Below are 17846 nucleotides of genomic sequence, written 5' to 3' on the forward strand. Positions count from 1 at the left end.
CGTTTCTGAAGAAGAGAAATTTGTTAACATCGAGTATAGATTTAAGTGTCAGGAAGTCGTTTCTGAAAGTATTTGTATGGAGTGTAGCCATGTATGGAAGTGAAACATGGACGATAACCAGTTTGGACAAGAAGAGAATAGAAGCTTTCGAAATGTGGTGCTACAGAAGAATGCTGAAGATAAGGTGGGTAGATCACATAACTAATGAGGAGGTATTGAATAGGATTGGGGAGAAGAGAAGTTTGTGGCACAACTTGACTAGAAGAAGGGATCGGTTGATAGGACATGTTTTGAGGCATCAAGGGATCACAAATTTAGCATTGGAGGACAGCGTGGAGGGTAAAAATCGTAGAGGGAGACCAAGAGATGAATACACTAAGCAGATTCAGAAGGATGTAGGTTGCAGTAAGTACTGGGAGATGAAGAAGCTTGCACAGGATAGAGTAACATGGAGAGCTGCATCAAACCAGTCTCAGGACTGAAGACCACAACAACAACAACAACAGGAATTTTTGTGATCTTTCCAATTCTTTTGATTGTGTTAGTCATGCTATACACTTAGAAAAACTCAATGGATCTATGATTGTATATGTAACTGGTTTGAAATGTACTTTAAAATCAGAATGCAAAACGTTGTTCTGATAATTTAAACAGCAACGTTGGAAAGGTAGAAAATTTTTGCGACAGGGGAAAATTCACAAACTGAGTTCCACAGGCTTCAATTCTGGGTCCTTCTCTATTCCTTAAATACATGTGATTGACCTTCCACTTAGTATTCAACAAGCAAAATTGGTACTTTTTGCGGACAATACTAGTGTTGTAGTAAACCCCATTAGAGGGAAAGCAACATAAGAGATTTTTAGTGACGTTTTTCAAAGAATTATTAAGTGATTAACGAACATGTACACTTCCTTAATTTTGAAAAAATACACAATTTTCAGTTCTGTACAACAGACAGAGTCATACCAACAATTGATGTAGAACATGAACAGGGGTCAGTAAATAGGGTAGAATGTTCCAAATTTTTGAGTGTACATATTGATGAAAACTTGAACTCGAAGAAGCATTTTACTGATCTTCTCAAACAATTGATCAGCTACTTTTGCTCTTGGAAAGAAAAAAATCGACGTCCTGATATATTTATATATTTCTACTCAATAATGTGTTATGGAGTAATTTTCTGGGGTAATTCAGATCTTACAAAGAAAATTTTGGTTGCATAAAACCGAGCAGTAAGAGTAATATGCGATGTTCACCCATGGTCGTCATGTAGGTACCTCTTCAAGCGATTAGGCATCTTAACTGACTGATTTTAATACTAGTTGCATGAGTAGAACTAAAAAAAAATGTGTTCATTTATGTTAACACTTATCATCTATACATTTCATGTAAACTGACGCGGTCCACATTCCGATAAAAGAATCGTTCGAATGATCTATGGGATACTTAACTAAACACTTGTGGTCAAAGTTTACCAGATACTTTTTTGCTGCTGTTGGTCCCTGTCACAGTCGACTTTACAGCAAAGTAGGCTGTGCCCCTTTGTGCCCTTGTCCTTCCAATATCGATAATGTATGCCTCCCCAGCATTTTTGATATTGTAATTTGCTCTGTGTTGGCTACAGTGGAAAGACAGACGAATTGCGGAGTTCGAAAGCATAACACGGGCGTTTGTATACAGACAGTGGCTGTTTGAAAGTAGTTTGTGCACAAGTGTGAGTTAATGTGATGACAACACTTTAGATTGTAGTACGGAATGTGAACATATTCCACAAAAAATAGAAAAATGACAGTTAATCAGCCGTTGGATTCAAAAGAAGTCCAGGTATTCAGTAATTTCTTTCTTTGAGACTGCGTATAAAAATGATGTGGCTACTGATCGTACAAGTCGCACACAAGCATTTGATGTATTACTTCTATGGTTTCAGGAGTTCCAGTTCAAGTTGATATGTCGTCTTAATGTTTTTTCGGACGGAGAGTTTGATTACAGTGGTTACCTTAATCTTGTCGCGACAGCGAGCAAATATAACTTGGCTTTCGTTGGATGCCCGAGCGGAGTGCAAGGTAGTTTGAAATCTTTGTGTTTTATGCCGTAGATTTGAAAAGCTTACGAATATCGCAAGCTATTTTCTGTGGTACAGAAATTTTAAAATTAAGGTGTTGCGTTTGAGTTAAGTAACAAGTGCTGTAGATTTAATATTAAGAAAACAGCTAACTTAAATAGGGGCTGTTGTGGAGAGTAGCATTCGATTGAACAATTTGTTTTAATATTTCTCTCCTCTCTTTCACAGCAATAATTATTTCTGCTGTTGTAAACAGTGAAGCCCATGGAAATAAGTCTTTAACCGAGTATCCTCATCGTAAGCTAAACCTTGGCAATCAGCCATCACATCTGAGCATAAGCTGTGACCAGTCATGTATTGTGATTGCGGTAAAAAAGGACGGTTGCCCCCACGCATTGATCTACAGCGTATCATCTTTCTTATCAAAGGTAAGCTTTCTCATTGCTTTGATTATAGGTTAGTGTTGGAAGAGGCTGTACCCTGTCACATTATTCAGCATGCTGGTATTTATTTTTTTATGCTGGTTTATTGACAACCATGAAGCTGCTGTAGTCACTCAAATCAGTTTCTGGGAGAGAAAAAAACCTGTAGGTGAATGCTTTCCGTTAGTGTGAATCTTAAACAATTGATTTGCCTTCTAGTTAAGAAACTGTGAAAAGATAATATGCTCAAGATTATTCCTTGAACATGTTTGTGAGACGGACACAATTTACAGGGGCATCGTAGTAAACCACTTCACTCAAATTTGAAAGCAGCCATGTCTAATCCTAATTACAAAAGAATAAATTTAGATTTTCTGTCATTGACATAAAATACAAAAAGTGAGTTCCAAAACAGGCAATTAAGCAATAACATAGTTAATTCCATTCTCCATTTTACTCTGATGGGATGATCAATGATTAAAGTATAAATATGCCAAAATCAATGCTCAGTGACTTCCTGCATAGGTACATGGATAACATTTAGTCTCCAACTTGTTGGTAACAAAGATGACAAATATTGAGTCACTCTTAAGCATTTGTGACTGTAGACTTTTGTGGCATATACTACTGGTGAGAAGGACGAAGGTTTCCAGCTGGCTGGCAGTGATGAAATACTGTGAAGTGTTATCGATTGTCATGCTCATAATCTTATGAATTTGCTAGAAGATGAGGGGTATGACACTTGTCAAAATTTAGCAGTATTTCAAAATTGCAAATCCAGCTGTAAACCCAAGAGCCTTTAGTCACTGAATGTATTGTTATTAACCCATAGAAAACTTGACATGGTTGAGCTGTGGAGCATATAATCTGATTGCTCATAATCTTATGAATTTGCTAGAAGATGAGGGGTATGACACTTGTCAAAATTTAGCAGTATTTCAAAATTGCAAATCCAGCTGTAAACCCAAGAGCCTTTAGTCACTGAATGTATTGTTATTAACCCATAGAAAACTTGACATGGTTGAGCTGTGGAGCATATAATCTGATTGCTTAATTCAAGTTTTAGTAATCTTGACCAGAAATTGTATTCCAGAATATCGGTTTAGATTGTTTGGACCATTATCTTCAGACGTACACAAGATATACGGGGTACAAAAGAATTAAAAGTGAACATATCATAAAAAGCTTGCTTACTAAAGGTACTGGTAACACGCAATGAACAGTGTGCATACACTTGATACATCACTAAAACTGGTGCAACCTACTTAAGGCAATTACTGGATGTTTCCTTTGAATAATCATAGCCAGTTTCCTGCCTCATCCTGCTCCAATTGGAACTTGTTTGCTGTGTCTAGTGCTATTGCTGTCAACAGAACGTTAAACATTAATCTTCCTGTCAAAGAGACAGGAAGGCTGTAAGTAGTTAACTGCAGTGGTGCAACTATCTGCATTGCAGAGATAAACACGTGGAAGTAAATCGTGGTACCTGAAGCTCTGTGTAGGAGGGGGTGGTGGTAGGGGGGATTGGGACAGAAGTTGGGTGACTGAGTGCCCATTCTAAAAGGGACCCACTTGTTAGGAGGAGGAAGCGAGGCTAGCTGTTTCATTTCCAAACATTGGCTGGTATGCAAATTATTTAGAGTTTCGTATTAAGTGCATTGCATAAAGTCCTAGATATTTTTTGAATTTTTTGGCATTTGATCTTATACGTCAAAACTAAACAAGTAACATGGTCTATAGTGAACCTATACCAAGAAAGGGGTCACACAGAACTGTGAGGAATGGTTTTGGACCAAACTGTTCACAGCTACTTCCATATTTGGTGATAGAAAGAGTGTTGCATATTCTCAGAAATGATTATCAGCATACATCGCACAGATTACTGATCATATTAAGTATAACAGACAGAAATGGAGGCTTTATAATGGGGTAGAAAGAAATAGAGGACCATAGCGGACTAGTCAAAACACCAAACCACCACTTGCTGAGAAAAAGGGAAAAATGGGTCCAACCATTGCCAAACTGTTTTATAATGACAAACAGTTGAATTCAGTTAGATGACTCAACATAGCTAAAGAGCATCTTTCAACAGTAAAAGTAAGTTTTTTGAATAAAATTTACAGAAAACTTGGCAAAACGGAAAGTTGTGATTGCAACTATTTCCTTTGATCCCTGACGCCATTGAGGTGGCAAACACCCCTATTTCACAGCCAACTTGTAGAGTAGGCTATGCCTATTTCAAGCATATACAATATGGTGACCATGATATTGCTCACTACAGCTGCAAGCAAACATAAATAACATACAAAATACTTTATTCTAGCAGTAGAATGAAACTAAAGGGGTAACCATAGGAAGTAGGGAGTTTTAGGAGGGGACACTATTCCAAAACAACTATTAACTAAAAAATTGAATGCACAAGCATTTCACACACACACAAATGGAAAAATGAAGACTACTGCTGTTCTAAATTGCTGTTGTTATGTACTGCAAACAAAGACCATGATATCAGTAACCCACCTGTAAATCAAAAACCCAGTATCACAAATTTCATTTGACCTATATAGCTCAGAAGCACTTTATACCAGGATGCCACACACAACTCCAAAACCCGATACAACAAATTTCACTTGACCCACATAGCTGTATGAAGCCCTTGATATGCTGAACTCACACAAATCTCCAAAACCTGATACCAAAAATTTCAGTTGGTTTATATGGCAGCTGAAACAAAGTCCTCAGTACCAAAAACCAACACACACAAATTCTCAAATCCTTTGCCCACACCTTCACTTGCTCTATCTATCGAAAACCAGTCCGCCGTACAATAAACCAAAATACTTATAACTAATATCAAAAGCATAACCTAACCAATGATGGTAAACCAATATCCACAATGCCCACCAACCACAATCCAACACTAGTACCAAATGCTAGCAAGAAAAAACCAGAAATTCGTGACAACCAGCATCATTGCCAGTTTAGATAGATACAGATAACTATAAACATACTAACCATACACATTACACTATACAAACAACACCTCAAAAAGTACTTATAAACAAAAGCCACCATCATGTAAATAAAGGCTGTGCCTGCTCCTCCCCCCTCACTCACACACAACAAAAAGCTTAAAAATAAAAAAAAAATACCAAAATCATCTGCAGTCACCCCAAATGACTGCAGAAACTTGATCACTGCTACAAGCAAAGACCTACACAGCAAATCCATGACTGACAAAAAAGGGAATCTCCAACCACAGGAAACACACAGCGCTAATAATTCTGTTGACAATCACAAATCCATCTGACATAATATGCAGTCAAAGTAACTCACTAACAAACTGACACAGACGCTCCAAATAACAACCTAACACACTTGAATCACAGTGTCAGATGACTCACTAGCACAAACATAAAAGTGGTTCCATTCCGTACTGGGCACCTGGTACAGGAACCGGTTAGGAATTTCTTGAAATAAGACAGCCTCAGTTGCAAAATCTTCTTATTTACAGGAAATAATGTATTAATGGACAAATTTTGGTTTTCCACATTAATTTTTACACCAAACTCCTGATGCCCCAAAAGGGTGAAGTGCATCATTTCCAGTAAACAAAAAAATTTTAAAACCGAAATTGTCTTATTTCAAGAAGACTTTGAAACATAAACATGCAGCTCACAACACATTGTCAACAAACATGACCCGACTCAAAAATACCATACCACCATGATGTCACACAGCACAGTTACATCGCCGGTCAAAGTAGAAGGGTGGAATTGCAACTTACCATTGACATGAAAATTGATTTAGCTTTTGCAGGAATGACCGCTTTTACAATAATTATGAAGCATTGTTAAATTAACTAGATGTAAACACTATGCGGTTACACTGAAAAAAGTTTATCTTTCAGATAAATATTAAGTATTTTCTGTTGAAGGTAAGGAAGTAATTGTATTCTAAAGAAAACAGTATCCACAAGATGTTAGCATAATATATTTTCTTGTGTATTTGAATTGGGTAGGGTCATGTGCATTCGACAGAAGACTGAATTTGTACATGGAGAGGCATCATTGTACAAAATTTCTATCATTGAATGAGATTAGATTAGATTAGATTAATACTAGTTCCATGGATCATGAATATGATATTTCGTAATGATGTGGAACGAGTCGAATTTTCCAATACATGACATAATTAGGTTAATTTAACAACATACTTAAGTTAATATAACAACTTTATTTTATTGTGTTTTTTGTTTTTCTTTATTTTTTATTTTTTTAATTTTTTTTAAAATTTATATCTAAAAATTCCTCTATGGAGTAGAAGGAGTTGTCATTCAGAAATTCTTTTAATTTCTTCTTAAATACTTGTTGGTTATCTGTCAGACTTTTGATACTATTTGGTAAGTGACCAAAGACTTTAGTGCCAGTATAATTCACCCCTTTCTGTGCCAAAGTTAGATTTAATCTTGAATAGTGAAGATCATCCTTTCTCCTAGTATTGTAGTTATGCACACTGCTATTACTTTTGAATTGGGTTTGGTTGTTAATAACAAATTTCATAAGAGAGTATATATACTGAGAAGCTACTGTGAATATCCCTAGATCCTTAAATAAATGTCTGCAGGATGATCTTGGGTGGACTCCAGCTATTATTCTGATTACACGCTTTTGTGCAATAAATACTTTATTCCTCAGTGATGAATTACCCCAAAATATGATGCCATATGAAAGCAATGAGTGAAAATAGGCGTAGTAAGCTAATTTACTAAGATGTTTATCACCAAAATTTGCAATGACCCTTATTGCATAAGTAGCTGAACTCAAACGTTTCAGCAGATCATCAATGTGTTTCTTCCAATTTAATCTCTCATCAATGGACACACCTAAAAATTTGCAATATTCTACCTTAGCTATATGCTTCTGATTAAGGTCTATATTTATTAATGGCGTCATACCATTCACTGTACGGAACTGTATGTACTGTGTCTTATCAAAATTCAGTGAGAGTCCGTTTACAAGGAACCACTTAGTAATTTTCTGAAAGACAGTATTGACACTTTCATCAGTTAATTCTTGTTTGTCAGGTGTGATTACTATACTTGTATCATCAGCAAAGAGAACTAACTTTGCCTCTTCATGAATATAGAATGGCAAGTCATTAATATATAATAAGAACAACAAAGGACCCAAGACTGACCCTTGTGGAACCCCATTCTTGATAGTTCCCCAGTTTGAGGAATGTGCTGATCTTTGCATGTTACGAGAACTACTTATTTCTACTTTCTGCACTCTTCCAGTTAGGTACGAATTAAACCATTTGTGCACTGTCCCACTCATACCACAATACTTGAGCTTGTCTAGCAGAATTTCATGATTTACACAATCAAAAGCCTTTGAGAGATCACAAAAAATCCCAATGGGTGGTGTTCGGTTATTCAGATCATTCGAAATTTGACTGGTGAAAGCATATATGGCATTTTCTGTTGAAAAACCTTTCTGGAAACCAAACTGACATTTTGTTAGTACTTCATTTTTACAGATATGTGAAGCTACTCTTGAATACATTACTTTCTCAAAAATTTTGGATAAAGCTGTTAGAAGGGAGATTGGACGGTAATTGTTGACATCAGATCTATCCCCCTTTTTATGCAAAGGTATAACAAGGCATATTTCAGTCTATCAGGGAAAATGCCCTGTTCCAGAGAGCTATTACACAGGTGGCTGAGAATCTTACTTATCTGTTGAGAACAAGCTTTTAGTATTTTGCTGGAAATGCCATCAATTCCATGTGAGTTTTTGCTTTTAAGCAAGTTTATTATTTTCCTAATTTCAGAGGGAGAAGTGGGTGAGATTTCAATTGTATAAAATTGCATAGGTATGGCCTCTTCCATTAACAGCCTAGCATCTTCTAATGAACACCTGGATCCTACTATATCCACAACATTTAGAAAATGATTATTAAAAATATTTTCAACTTCTGACTTTTTGTTCGTGAAGTTTTCATTCAATTTGATGGTAATACTGTCTTCCTCTGCTCTTGGTTGACCTGTTTCTCTTTTAATAATATTCCAAATTGTTTTAATTTTATTATCAGAGTTGCTGATTTCAGACATGATACACATACTCCTGGATTTTTTAATAACTTTTCTTAATATAACACAGTAGTTTTTATAATTTTTGATAGTTTCTGGGTCACTACTCTTTCTTGCTGTCAGATACATTTCCCTTTTCCTGTTACAAGATATTTTTATACCCTTAGTAAGCCATGGTTTGTTACAAGGTTTCTTACGAGTATATTTAACTATTTTCTTGGGGAAGCAGTTTTCAAATGCATTTACAAAAATGTCATGAAATAAATTATATTTTAAATTGGCATCAGGTTCACAGTACACCTCATCCCAGTCTAACTGCTGTAGGCTTTCCCTGAAATTTGCAATTGTTAAATCGTTGACTGAACGTACTACTTTGGAGGACTGTTTAGTATTGCTGAATGGAGCTATGTCATATATTGTAACTAGCTGTGCACCATGATCAGAAAGACCATTCTCAACAGGCTGAGCATTTATCTGGTTAAAGTTATCTTGGTCTATAAAGAAGTTATTTATCAGTGAGCTGCTATCCTTTACCACCCGAGCAGGAAAATCAATAACGGGTGTCAAATTGAAAGAACTGAGTAATACTTCAAGGTCATTTTTCCTATTACCCTCTTTCAGAGAATCTACATTGAAGTCCCCACAAATAATAATTTGCTTCCCCCTGTCTGACAGATAGCACAACAAGGAGTCCAAATTTTTCAGAAATAGATGAAAATTTCCTGATGGGGACCTATATACAGTTACAATTATAAATGTGCCTTTATTTAATTTAAGCTCACAGGCACATGCTTCTATATGTTTCTCTACACAAAACTTTTTTGTTTCTATACTTTTTGCACAATGATAACTTTTGACATATATGGCAACTCCTCCTTTCTCCATATTTTCTCTCATTACATGTGCAGAGAGCTTATATCCACTTACATTTACCTTATCCATATCAGTAACAATGTGATGCTCAGACAGGCATAGTATATCTATTTCATTCTCAGCTTCTAAATCTTCTAAACAAACCAGAAGCTCATCTACTTTATTCTTTAAACTCCCAATATTTTGATGAAATATACTTACATTATTTTTAATTATACTTTTATGAGAACCTTTCCTTATTCTAACATTTGCGGTACTCTCCTGTCTGAGTTTCTCATTGTGCTTAGGCCTAGTTCCTATACCAGTGGTCACACGGTGTTCAGAGAGGCAGATTATGTCAACTGGGTTGGGTGACTTTAATTCATCAATGCAATTACCTAGGACTGAGATACAACTTGGTGGAGATAAAATTTCTGGTGATTGGCGAAAATTTATAATTGATAGCTGTTATTGGTGATCCAATGTGCTAGAATTGTGCTGTTTAATTTCTTTCCTAAACTGAAGATTTGTTTCAATCCTGACCTCTCGTAGAACTTGACATCTTTCTGTCTTACCTATCCTAAAAAAGGTGCTGCTCCAACACCTGTAACCACTGGTATTTTACCATTCATGGGAGTGCCTCCCCCCCTTAAACTGCTGTTTCGCCATAATCATGGAAGGAAATATATTCTGGTAACAAAAGGTGGAGTTAGTGTATTTGTTTCCACTCAGAAAAAATAATTATAAGAGCTCTGTTCCACTGTTAAATATATGTTTTGAAAAGTTTACATTTGTTGTTGTTGTCTAATAATGACTGTTTTAAACTATTCTGTGCTAGTACTAGCACATTTCCCATTTAAGGCCTTGTTCAATTTTACAGACTCCAGGAAGCATGTAATCATTGTGCAATGAAATTGATGTTAGCCTGTACATGAGTTTGAGAAAGAAGTTTTGCCTTGTATACATAACAGATGTGTGCTTAACTATAAATTAGTTAACCTGTGTTTTGTGTCCTGCAGAATATTACTTTGCTGAATGAAGTAAGGTTATCAGCCAGCCTGAATACCCACATCTTGGATCTTACTTGGAATCCTGGGATACCAAACATCTTTGCTACTTGCTTATCAGATGGAACTGTGGGTGTTTATGAATTCAAATCTACAGGAACTGATATAAAAACACTTCCTCCAGAAGCTCAGGCTGCGTAAGTTTACAGTATTGTGTATTGATGAGTTACTTTTGTGCATATGTATGTTTGCACATTTAGTTTGTTTATTATAGTAAACTGATAGTATGAATAAACTGTATAGGCAGAAAAGTTTTAACAAGAAGAAGAAGTAGTTTGATTATGATGCGTAAATTGTAACCAGATTTGTGAAACTAGTGAAATAACAACTATCAGTATACCTTCATATTATCAGTAACATAAGATATTATCAGTAACATAAGAATGCTTTCCACTGATGAATTTTCAGTCTTCACCTACTGTGCTTTATGTTCAGCATTAATGTGGATGTACGTTGGTTTAGAGGCTAACTAATGGACAGTTCTTCCTCTGTATTTGTGTTTTTTATATTAATTCTGTACAGTTCTTACTTTCTTCTTAAATGTTTCACTGGCTTAAATATTGACCTGTTGTATCAGCTGAAACATTTTCATAACGTTCTCCCCCTTTTCTTTCATTATTGCGAGTTTATGGAGAATATTGCTTCACTGGTATTTGTATGCTATTCTTCTTGAACATATTGGTGAGGGCCTTGGATGTCATTATGCTTAACAGTGGTGTTACAATTTTAAGAAATAATCAACCATGTACTGTTTGATGATGCTTCAGATTGCCTGTGTAAAACAGCAAACTAACTGGACTTGATAATACAAAACTTATATTGTGACATCCTAAATGAAGTGTTATCATATTTGTTAAGAGCTGAAGAGATAGCACTCAACCACTCACAATTCATGGCTGGTTTTGTCCCCTCTCAACAACCCTTAGTTAAATAACAGCTATGGAGTTCAATGAGCCTGGATAAAATAACATTGTAATCATTTTCTCTTTTATGTTTGTGGGTGATTTTGTTATGTTTGTGAGCATTTGTTTCAGTTGCTTCAGCTGGAGTCCTCGTGGTAAACAACTTGTTGTTGGTACTCGTTATGGAGAGCTTATACAATACAAACCAGACCTCAAGCCAGTCAAAACTCTCCCAGCTCCAACACTTTCTGAGAACCCTGTCTCAGTTGTTAATGTCACTTGGATATCAAATTACCAATTTGCTGCTGTGTATCATGACAAAGTGAATGAAACTGAGAGACCAGGTGTGTAGAAATTGGCGTTGTGTCCTAAATATGTGTTTAACAACTGCTTAGCTGTGAGGTTTTTTGTTTTGATTAATTATTCAGTGGAAAGTTGTCAATGTCTTTGTAAAATTATATATGGTGGATAAAAATTAGAAAACTTATTATGTAACATTCTGCTTGCAAACAGAAATGCCAAAATATATTATTGTTGCGTAGTTTGTGCCATTAACTGCATGTACATTCGTAATGTCTCGGTAGGTGCATTGTATACATTGATGGTGCCACTTGTGTCACCTGTTTACTTTAGGTGGTGGAATCAAAATTATGATGTCAATGAAGTATGTTTTACTGCAGAATACAATAGTAGAATGCCTCTAGGCTAGGGTGCTGCTGTCTGTAAAGTTGACCTTGAGAAAATTGGATGATATGAAAAAATTCAAAACACAAATGGCTAGAATTGTGCCAAGTAAAGGGTTACTATTGGCCATCCATGTGTGATGCTATTCAGTTATCTAAATGTTTGTGTCTATTTGCTCCACCAGATGGTGCATTCTGTACTCAACAATTTGATTTGTTTACACTTTGTTTGTAATTTGAGATTGCCGTCACATTAGAAACAAGTACCTACTTTTCTTGCGACTGAAAGTAAATCATAAAATGAAAACATGAATGCTTATTCAAAACCAGATACTTCTCTGCCACAGTAATTCCCATGATCTCTGTGACATACACTACCAAAATATGCTTCACGGTAAGTGTTTGTATGTCTTTCATACACTTTTATCACTTACATTGTGCAAATTACTCTAACATCAGTACATAATGTTGAATGTGTTTTTCCAAAATGGCTGCTGTTACACTAGAGTACAGTGCGGGTGTTAAGTTTTGCTAAGACATCATTTCCAGAATTAGTCTTTCCCTCTGCTCCAAAGTGTATGCAGTGCTGAAACTGAAACTGATCTGTTCACTGTATTGTCTGTTGCCTTTTGTGGACATGTTATTACTAACAATCATTTTTGTGTTCCTCAGAGCCAGGCTCAAAATGAGGGTAGAGTTTTACTAGGTTGAAGCTTTTGGTCACGGTAAGAGAATTTTCTGTGAAACACAAGGCTTTAGGTTCTATCCACATACCATTTTCCTGTAGTCTTCCTCATTTCGTGGTCATTAAGCAGAGCGGCAATTTAGTCATTCCCTTAAGTTTCCGTGTTTCACTCTCTACCTTCATTTGGGAACCAAATGCATAATGCACTTGCATAATAAAGAAAAATGCAACCTCATTGCGATTCAGCAAGTGTTTCCTGTCTAGATCACATGGATAGTCTTTATTAACGACATGCTACTATCAAAACCCATCTATATAATCTGGACAGGAAACATTTATTGGACTTTGATTTACCTGCAACTGCCTAGCTGTTATTTATTTATTTTATTGATTTATTCATCCCTTGACCATTCGGCACAAGTGTATATACTTATGTAGAACGTACATTAACTAGGATAAGATTAGGTGAGGTCAGGGAATTAACCATGGTCTTGCCAATGGAACCATCTCAACTTTCACTGTAGCCACTTAGGAAAACCATGGAAAACCCAAATTAAGATGACCAGGTGGGATATGAGGCCCACTCCTCCCGAATGTGATTCCAGTGCATTAATACTGCCTTAGTGACCTTGCTGCGTATATCTATAACTATAATGGAAATTCCTGGATGGAAAAATACAAAAAATAAGGGAAAGGCAACAACTTACCTATAGCACACTGTTATGTGGCTCACAGAAACACTTACTAGGAAGCAGTTAACACAAGCTTTCGAGCTCTTGCCCTTTTTATAGGAGAAGTACACACATTCACACGCTGGTTAGATGATACATCTGTTAACAGATGGAAAAGGTACTTGACAATTTCAAGGACATAGTATTTCTGCTAGCTGACATATTCACTTACACCATAGAAACACTTATCAAGAAGAAATGTTTTTTAACTCTAGTGTGAAAGACGTTTCCTTCTGTAACCTCTTTCAGTATGGTGGCAGTGCATTATAAAGAATAACACCATAGTGGCTCTCAAGTCTTTGAGGATGAGAAGTTAAGGTATCAGCAGTTGTGATTGTTGGAAATATGGTAAACACTATTAGTTTGGAGGTCTCCAGGTTCAGCCCTAGTCATCGACACACATTTATTGACTTCTTTCCTGTTGGGAGTGCGTTTTTTATATGGGGCAATATTTTTATGTGCATACAGTAATACCGTGTCAATATTGGAGTCAGTATTCATATTAGTTGCAGTATGCAGTTTGCTACATGTTAACACATTGTTATTTATAGTGTTTGTCCCTCTTTGCAGGTCTGGTAATCGTTAATGCTCCAAAGAGTGGTGCTGTTTCTTTTGTCAACTTTGATGACATCTGTTATAGCTCTGGTGAATTGAGAAGACCACAGTTTTACTTGCATCATCAACAGACGTGGTATGTTATGGTCAGAACTGCTGTTTACAATTTAACTGTTTGCAGTTTTGTGGTGGGCACTATTAAAATATGATAATTATATTTGTCATAACATAGTTACATGAAGTTTTGTGTTATAGGAATGTGATACTTGTTGCATCTGCTAATAGTATGGAAGTTGGGGTGATTGGGCTGACTGAAGATCAAGTAAGTTGGCAGCAGTGGATGCAAGAAGATGCGTGCAGAGCAGAGCTTCCAATGTCTTCAGACAAACAGGAAACATTTCCTATTGGCTTAGCACTGGATACCAGCACAACTCATGAGCTACCCTGGGGTTAGAATCATGTTAACGGTGTTTATATTTCCTTTAGTCTAATACTACACTGCTTTAAACTTTATTAATTAAAATTTGTATTTCAGTTTTAGAATAATTATTGTTTAATATTCATTATTGATGTCATATATATTAAAGTGGAGTCAAAGTATTAAGAAAAAAGTTAGCTAATGCAATTTTTTTTTAATAAAAACTGATACACATAAAAATAAGAAAATATTGGTAAAGGATTTTTTTAATGAAATGAGCTGGATCACAGAGCAAAGGAATAGTAGCTATTAAACACAAGAGGAACAGTAGCAGGAACATACAGGAAAAAGAAAGATATCAAAAGCCTGACATTGAAATTAAATTATATTTAGCAGAAATGACAGTTAAATTTGTTTTCTACATGTATCCAAAGCGTTGCAAGGAATGAAAAATGTGATAATTGACAATAATTCCAGCACCAAATGGTTACTGAACATTAAACCTTGGATTTTTCTTTGTCTGTAGCTTACCCACTCAACCGCGTAATCATACTGATTACGACAGTGATAAGGCAATGACTTCTTTCGTTTACAGGTGGTAAAGAGATTACTTACAGTGGCATTTGTGGTATTTAAACTTATGACCAGAACAAGGAGAGTGTTAATTTGAAGATATGACTGCACTGTTGGAGAGAGAAGTGGTTTAATTTTCACACAAAATCGAGGAATAATGTGAGGTTGTCATAAGCTTAAGATAATAGTGCATATGAAATTCTATACTCATGTTTCGCAAACTTGGGATGAGAGCACTAGTTATTACATGTATTTATGTTAAGAGGTGATGCATATTTATGTTATTTTTGGGATGTAACATATTCAGTATGGAATATGTAATGCAGGGCATTTGTCGACTGCAATACAGACTGTTCAAGTTGTGCCACTGTCCACTTCATAGTTGAAGAGCCACATTTAAGAAGCACACTTATGACAAGTGCTGGAGAACAGTGCTAATGCCAGTAGTAAATTGTGCCCTGACAGACAGTGCTGAGCAGCTGATCAGTCTATGGTATTTGCCACCTTGAATTCAAAGAAGAGCAGTTGAACAGACTTATTGTATCCAGTGCACAATTGTGTGTTGTGGAATGCCACAGTGGAAAGTGTTTTATGGAATTTAGATACATCAATGCTTCCAAGAACAATATTTAGGATTAATATGCACAAATGTCTCTGTCAGTGTTCAGAGTAAAATGTCATTTTTGCACACCTATGGCCATGTGTGCGCAATGGTCGTGAATTAATGATTTATGTAAACCAAGTGTGGTTAGTATTATGACACCTTCTCATGAACCACATTCTGCTATTTTAATAAAAACCATAAAATATACACTCCATCAGCGGCAGCAAATACCTTTCATGTATGTATTTTTAATGGATCTAGCCTTGAAAGGCAAAGCAGGATGCAGGGCATTGTGTCCACTCTCTTGATGTCAGAACACGGTGGAGGAAAAAATATCAGAAAATTGTAGAATAATTTGAAATGTTGGAAGAAATATTTAAGAATGTGCACCAGGAACTGGACCTATATAACAACCATCTAGTGCCTCCACACTAATGAGCCCAAAAAAAGATTATACAATCATCTTGCTTCAGCATTAGCAACTAAAACTTCAATGTTTCACATGTTCAGGAGTGTTATGACTTGTGAAGAGTTACAGAACTTCGTCACCAAATCACTCAGCACTACTAGCACATTCCTGTTTGTGAAAAAGAGACCTGGGCTGAACAGTCCATGGCTTCTTCGCAAAAGACTATATGAACACGAACAAGGGACAACATATTATATTTTCATTGAAAGGCAAGGTGTTCCTGGCGAAAAACTGTCTATCAATAGTAATATAGATAATGATACTGGTCAAGAAGTGGACATTCATCCAGAGGGTGCTTCAGTGACTGAAGAATATGATGTAGATGTAGACAGTGAAAACGATTACAGTAAAAGAGAATATGAGGCATAAAAAATATTTTAAAATTCTGTGGCTTATTTGATATCAGTAACTGATAAGTCTTGCTTAACTCAGAACTTCTTTGCACAGAAATCATGGTGTTACTTTAATTTTGAAATTTATTTTCACATTCAGGTTTTCTTTAGTTTTTTTTTTTTTTTTTTTTTTTTGCCCCCTGCTTGGATTGTTACTGACACTGCAGAGTCATAAACAGAAAACTAAGAATCCATGTCAAAGCCATATAAATGTTTGTTCCAGGTGACAACCAGATGATTCCCCCTATGCCTGTGTTACATCTGCTGTCTCACAAAGGAGTCCTGTGCTTGTTTTATGTTATCAATGTTATTCCTGGAGCTGTTACTGTATGCTCACCACCAGAAAAAGTGGCAGATGAGAGTGTTGTTGCATTATTTTCTAGCAAGGCACCAGATGTGTCATCTGCAACAGAAATAAGTCCTACAGGAAGTAGAGTCAATCTTGCTCCAAAGTATGTATAGTAGCGTCATCTTTTTGACTATTTTTCTATTATACATGGATGGAATTAAGAGAGAATTTTTTTGTAATTTTTGAAGGTTACCATAAAAAACATCTCTTAATTGTTGCAGGTTTGAAAATGCCAGTGTTCCAAAGCCAATGGCCCCCGTTCAGAGTATACCATTACAGAAAGAAGCCTCTAGTCTCACCCTTCAGACAAATGTGTCGGAACCTGGAATTGGGATTCTGAATTCAGGATTTTCATCTCCATTCTTCAGTGTGAAAGCTTCTGTGGCCAGTGTTACTGAAAAACCCCAACCAACAATGAGTTTTATAAATTCATTACAAAGTGGAGCTGGTGGAAACATTTCAGGTTTTTCTACAGGAAAATCGACAGGTGCAAATTTGACACAGGCTCCATCACCGATAAGCTCTCAGAGCAACCAGGCACCATCATTAACTTCCTCTTTTATTAGTCAGATGCCATCAGTGATGGGCTCTCAAAATAACCTGACACCATCAGTGATGAGCTCTCAAAGTAACCTGACACCATCAGTGATGAGCTCTCAAAGTAACCTGACACCATTAGTGATGAGCTCTCAAAGTAACCTGACACCATCAGTGATGAGCTCTCAAAGTAACATGATACCGTCAGTGATGAGCTCTCAAAACAGCCCGACACCATCAGGCATGAGCTCTCAAAGTAACCTGACACCATCATTGATGAACCCTCAGAGCAGCCTGACACCATCTGTGGTGGGCTCTCAAAGTACCCTGGCACCATCAGTGATGAGCTCTCAAAATAAAGTGGCACCATCAATGACGAGCTCTCAAAGTAACATTATGTTTCCTGCTTCGTCTGTTAGTGTAGCTTCCGTAAGTAACAAATCACATAGCA

The 17846-nt window shown here is 36.3% G+C and overlaps 1 protein-coding gene across 3 annotated transcripts in view; it reads left to right on the plus strand.

Moving 5' to 3' along the window:
• The first annotated feature begins 1658 nt into the window (after positions 1-1658).
• Positions 1659-17846, plus strand: part of LOC126236245 (nuclear pore complex protein Nup214-like) — a 153081-nt gene continuing 136893 nt past the window's right edge. Inside the window, exons 1-10 of one of the 3 annotated variants that reach the window (XM_049945390.1) lie at positions 1659-1824; positions 1928-2063; positions 2291-2490; positions 10450-10634; positions 11532-11743; positions 14069-14189; positions 14309-14502; positions 16733-16961; positions 17080-17524; positions 17558-17824. In XM_049945390.1, coding sequence (XP_049801347.1) covers positions 1786-1824; positions 1928-2063; positions 2291-2490; positions 10450-10634; positions 11532-11743; positions 14069-14189; positions 14309-14502; positions 16733-16961; positions 17080-17524; positions 17558-17824 — 2028 coding nt within the window. In that variant the 5' untranslated portion in view covers positions 1659-1785. Of the gene's footprint in view, positions 1825-1927; positions 2064-2290; positions 2491-10449; positions 10635-11531; positions 11744-14068; positions 14190-14308; positions 14503-16732; positions 16962-17079; positions 17825-17846 lie in introns of all 3 variants that reach the window. The other 2 variants (XM_049945388.1, XM_049945389.1) reach the window with 2 other exon arrangements.

Source organism: Schistocerca nitens, chromosome 2 (assembly GCF_023898315.1).
Source record: "Schistocerca nitens isolate TAMUIC-IGC-003100 chromosome 2, iqSchNite1.1, whole genome shotgun sequence".
Lineage (NCBI taxonomy): Eukaryota > Metazoa > Arthropoda > Insecta > Orthoptera > Acrididae > Schistocerca > Schistocerca nitens.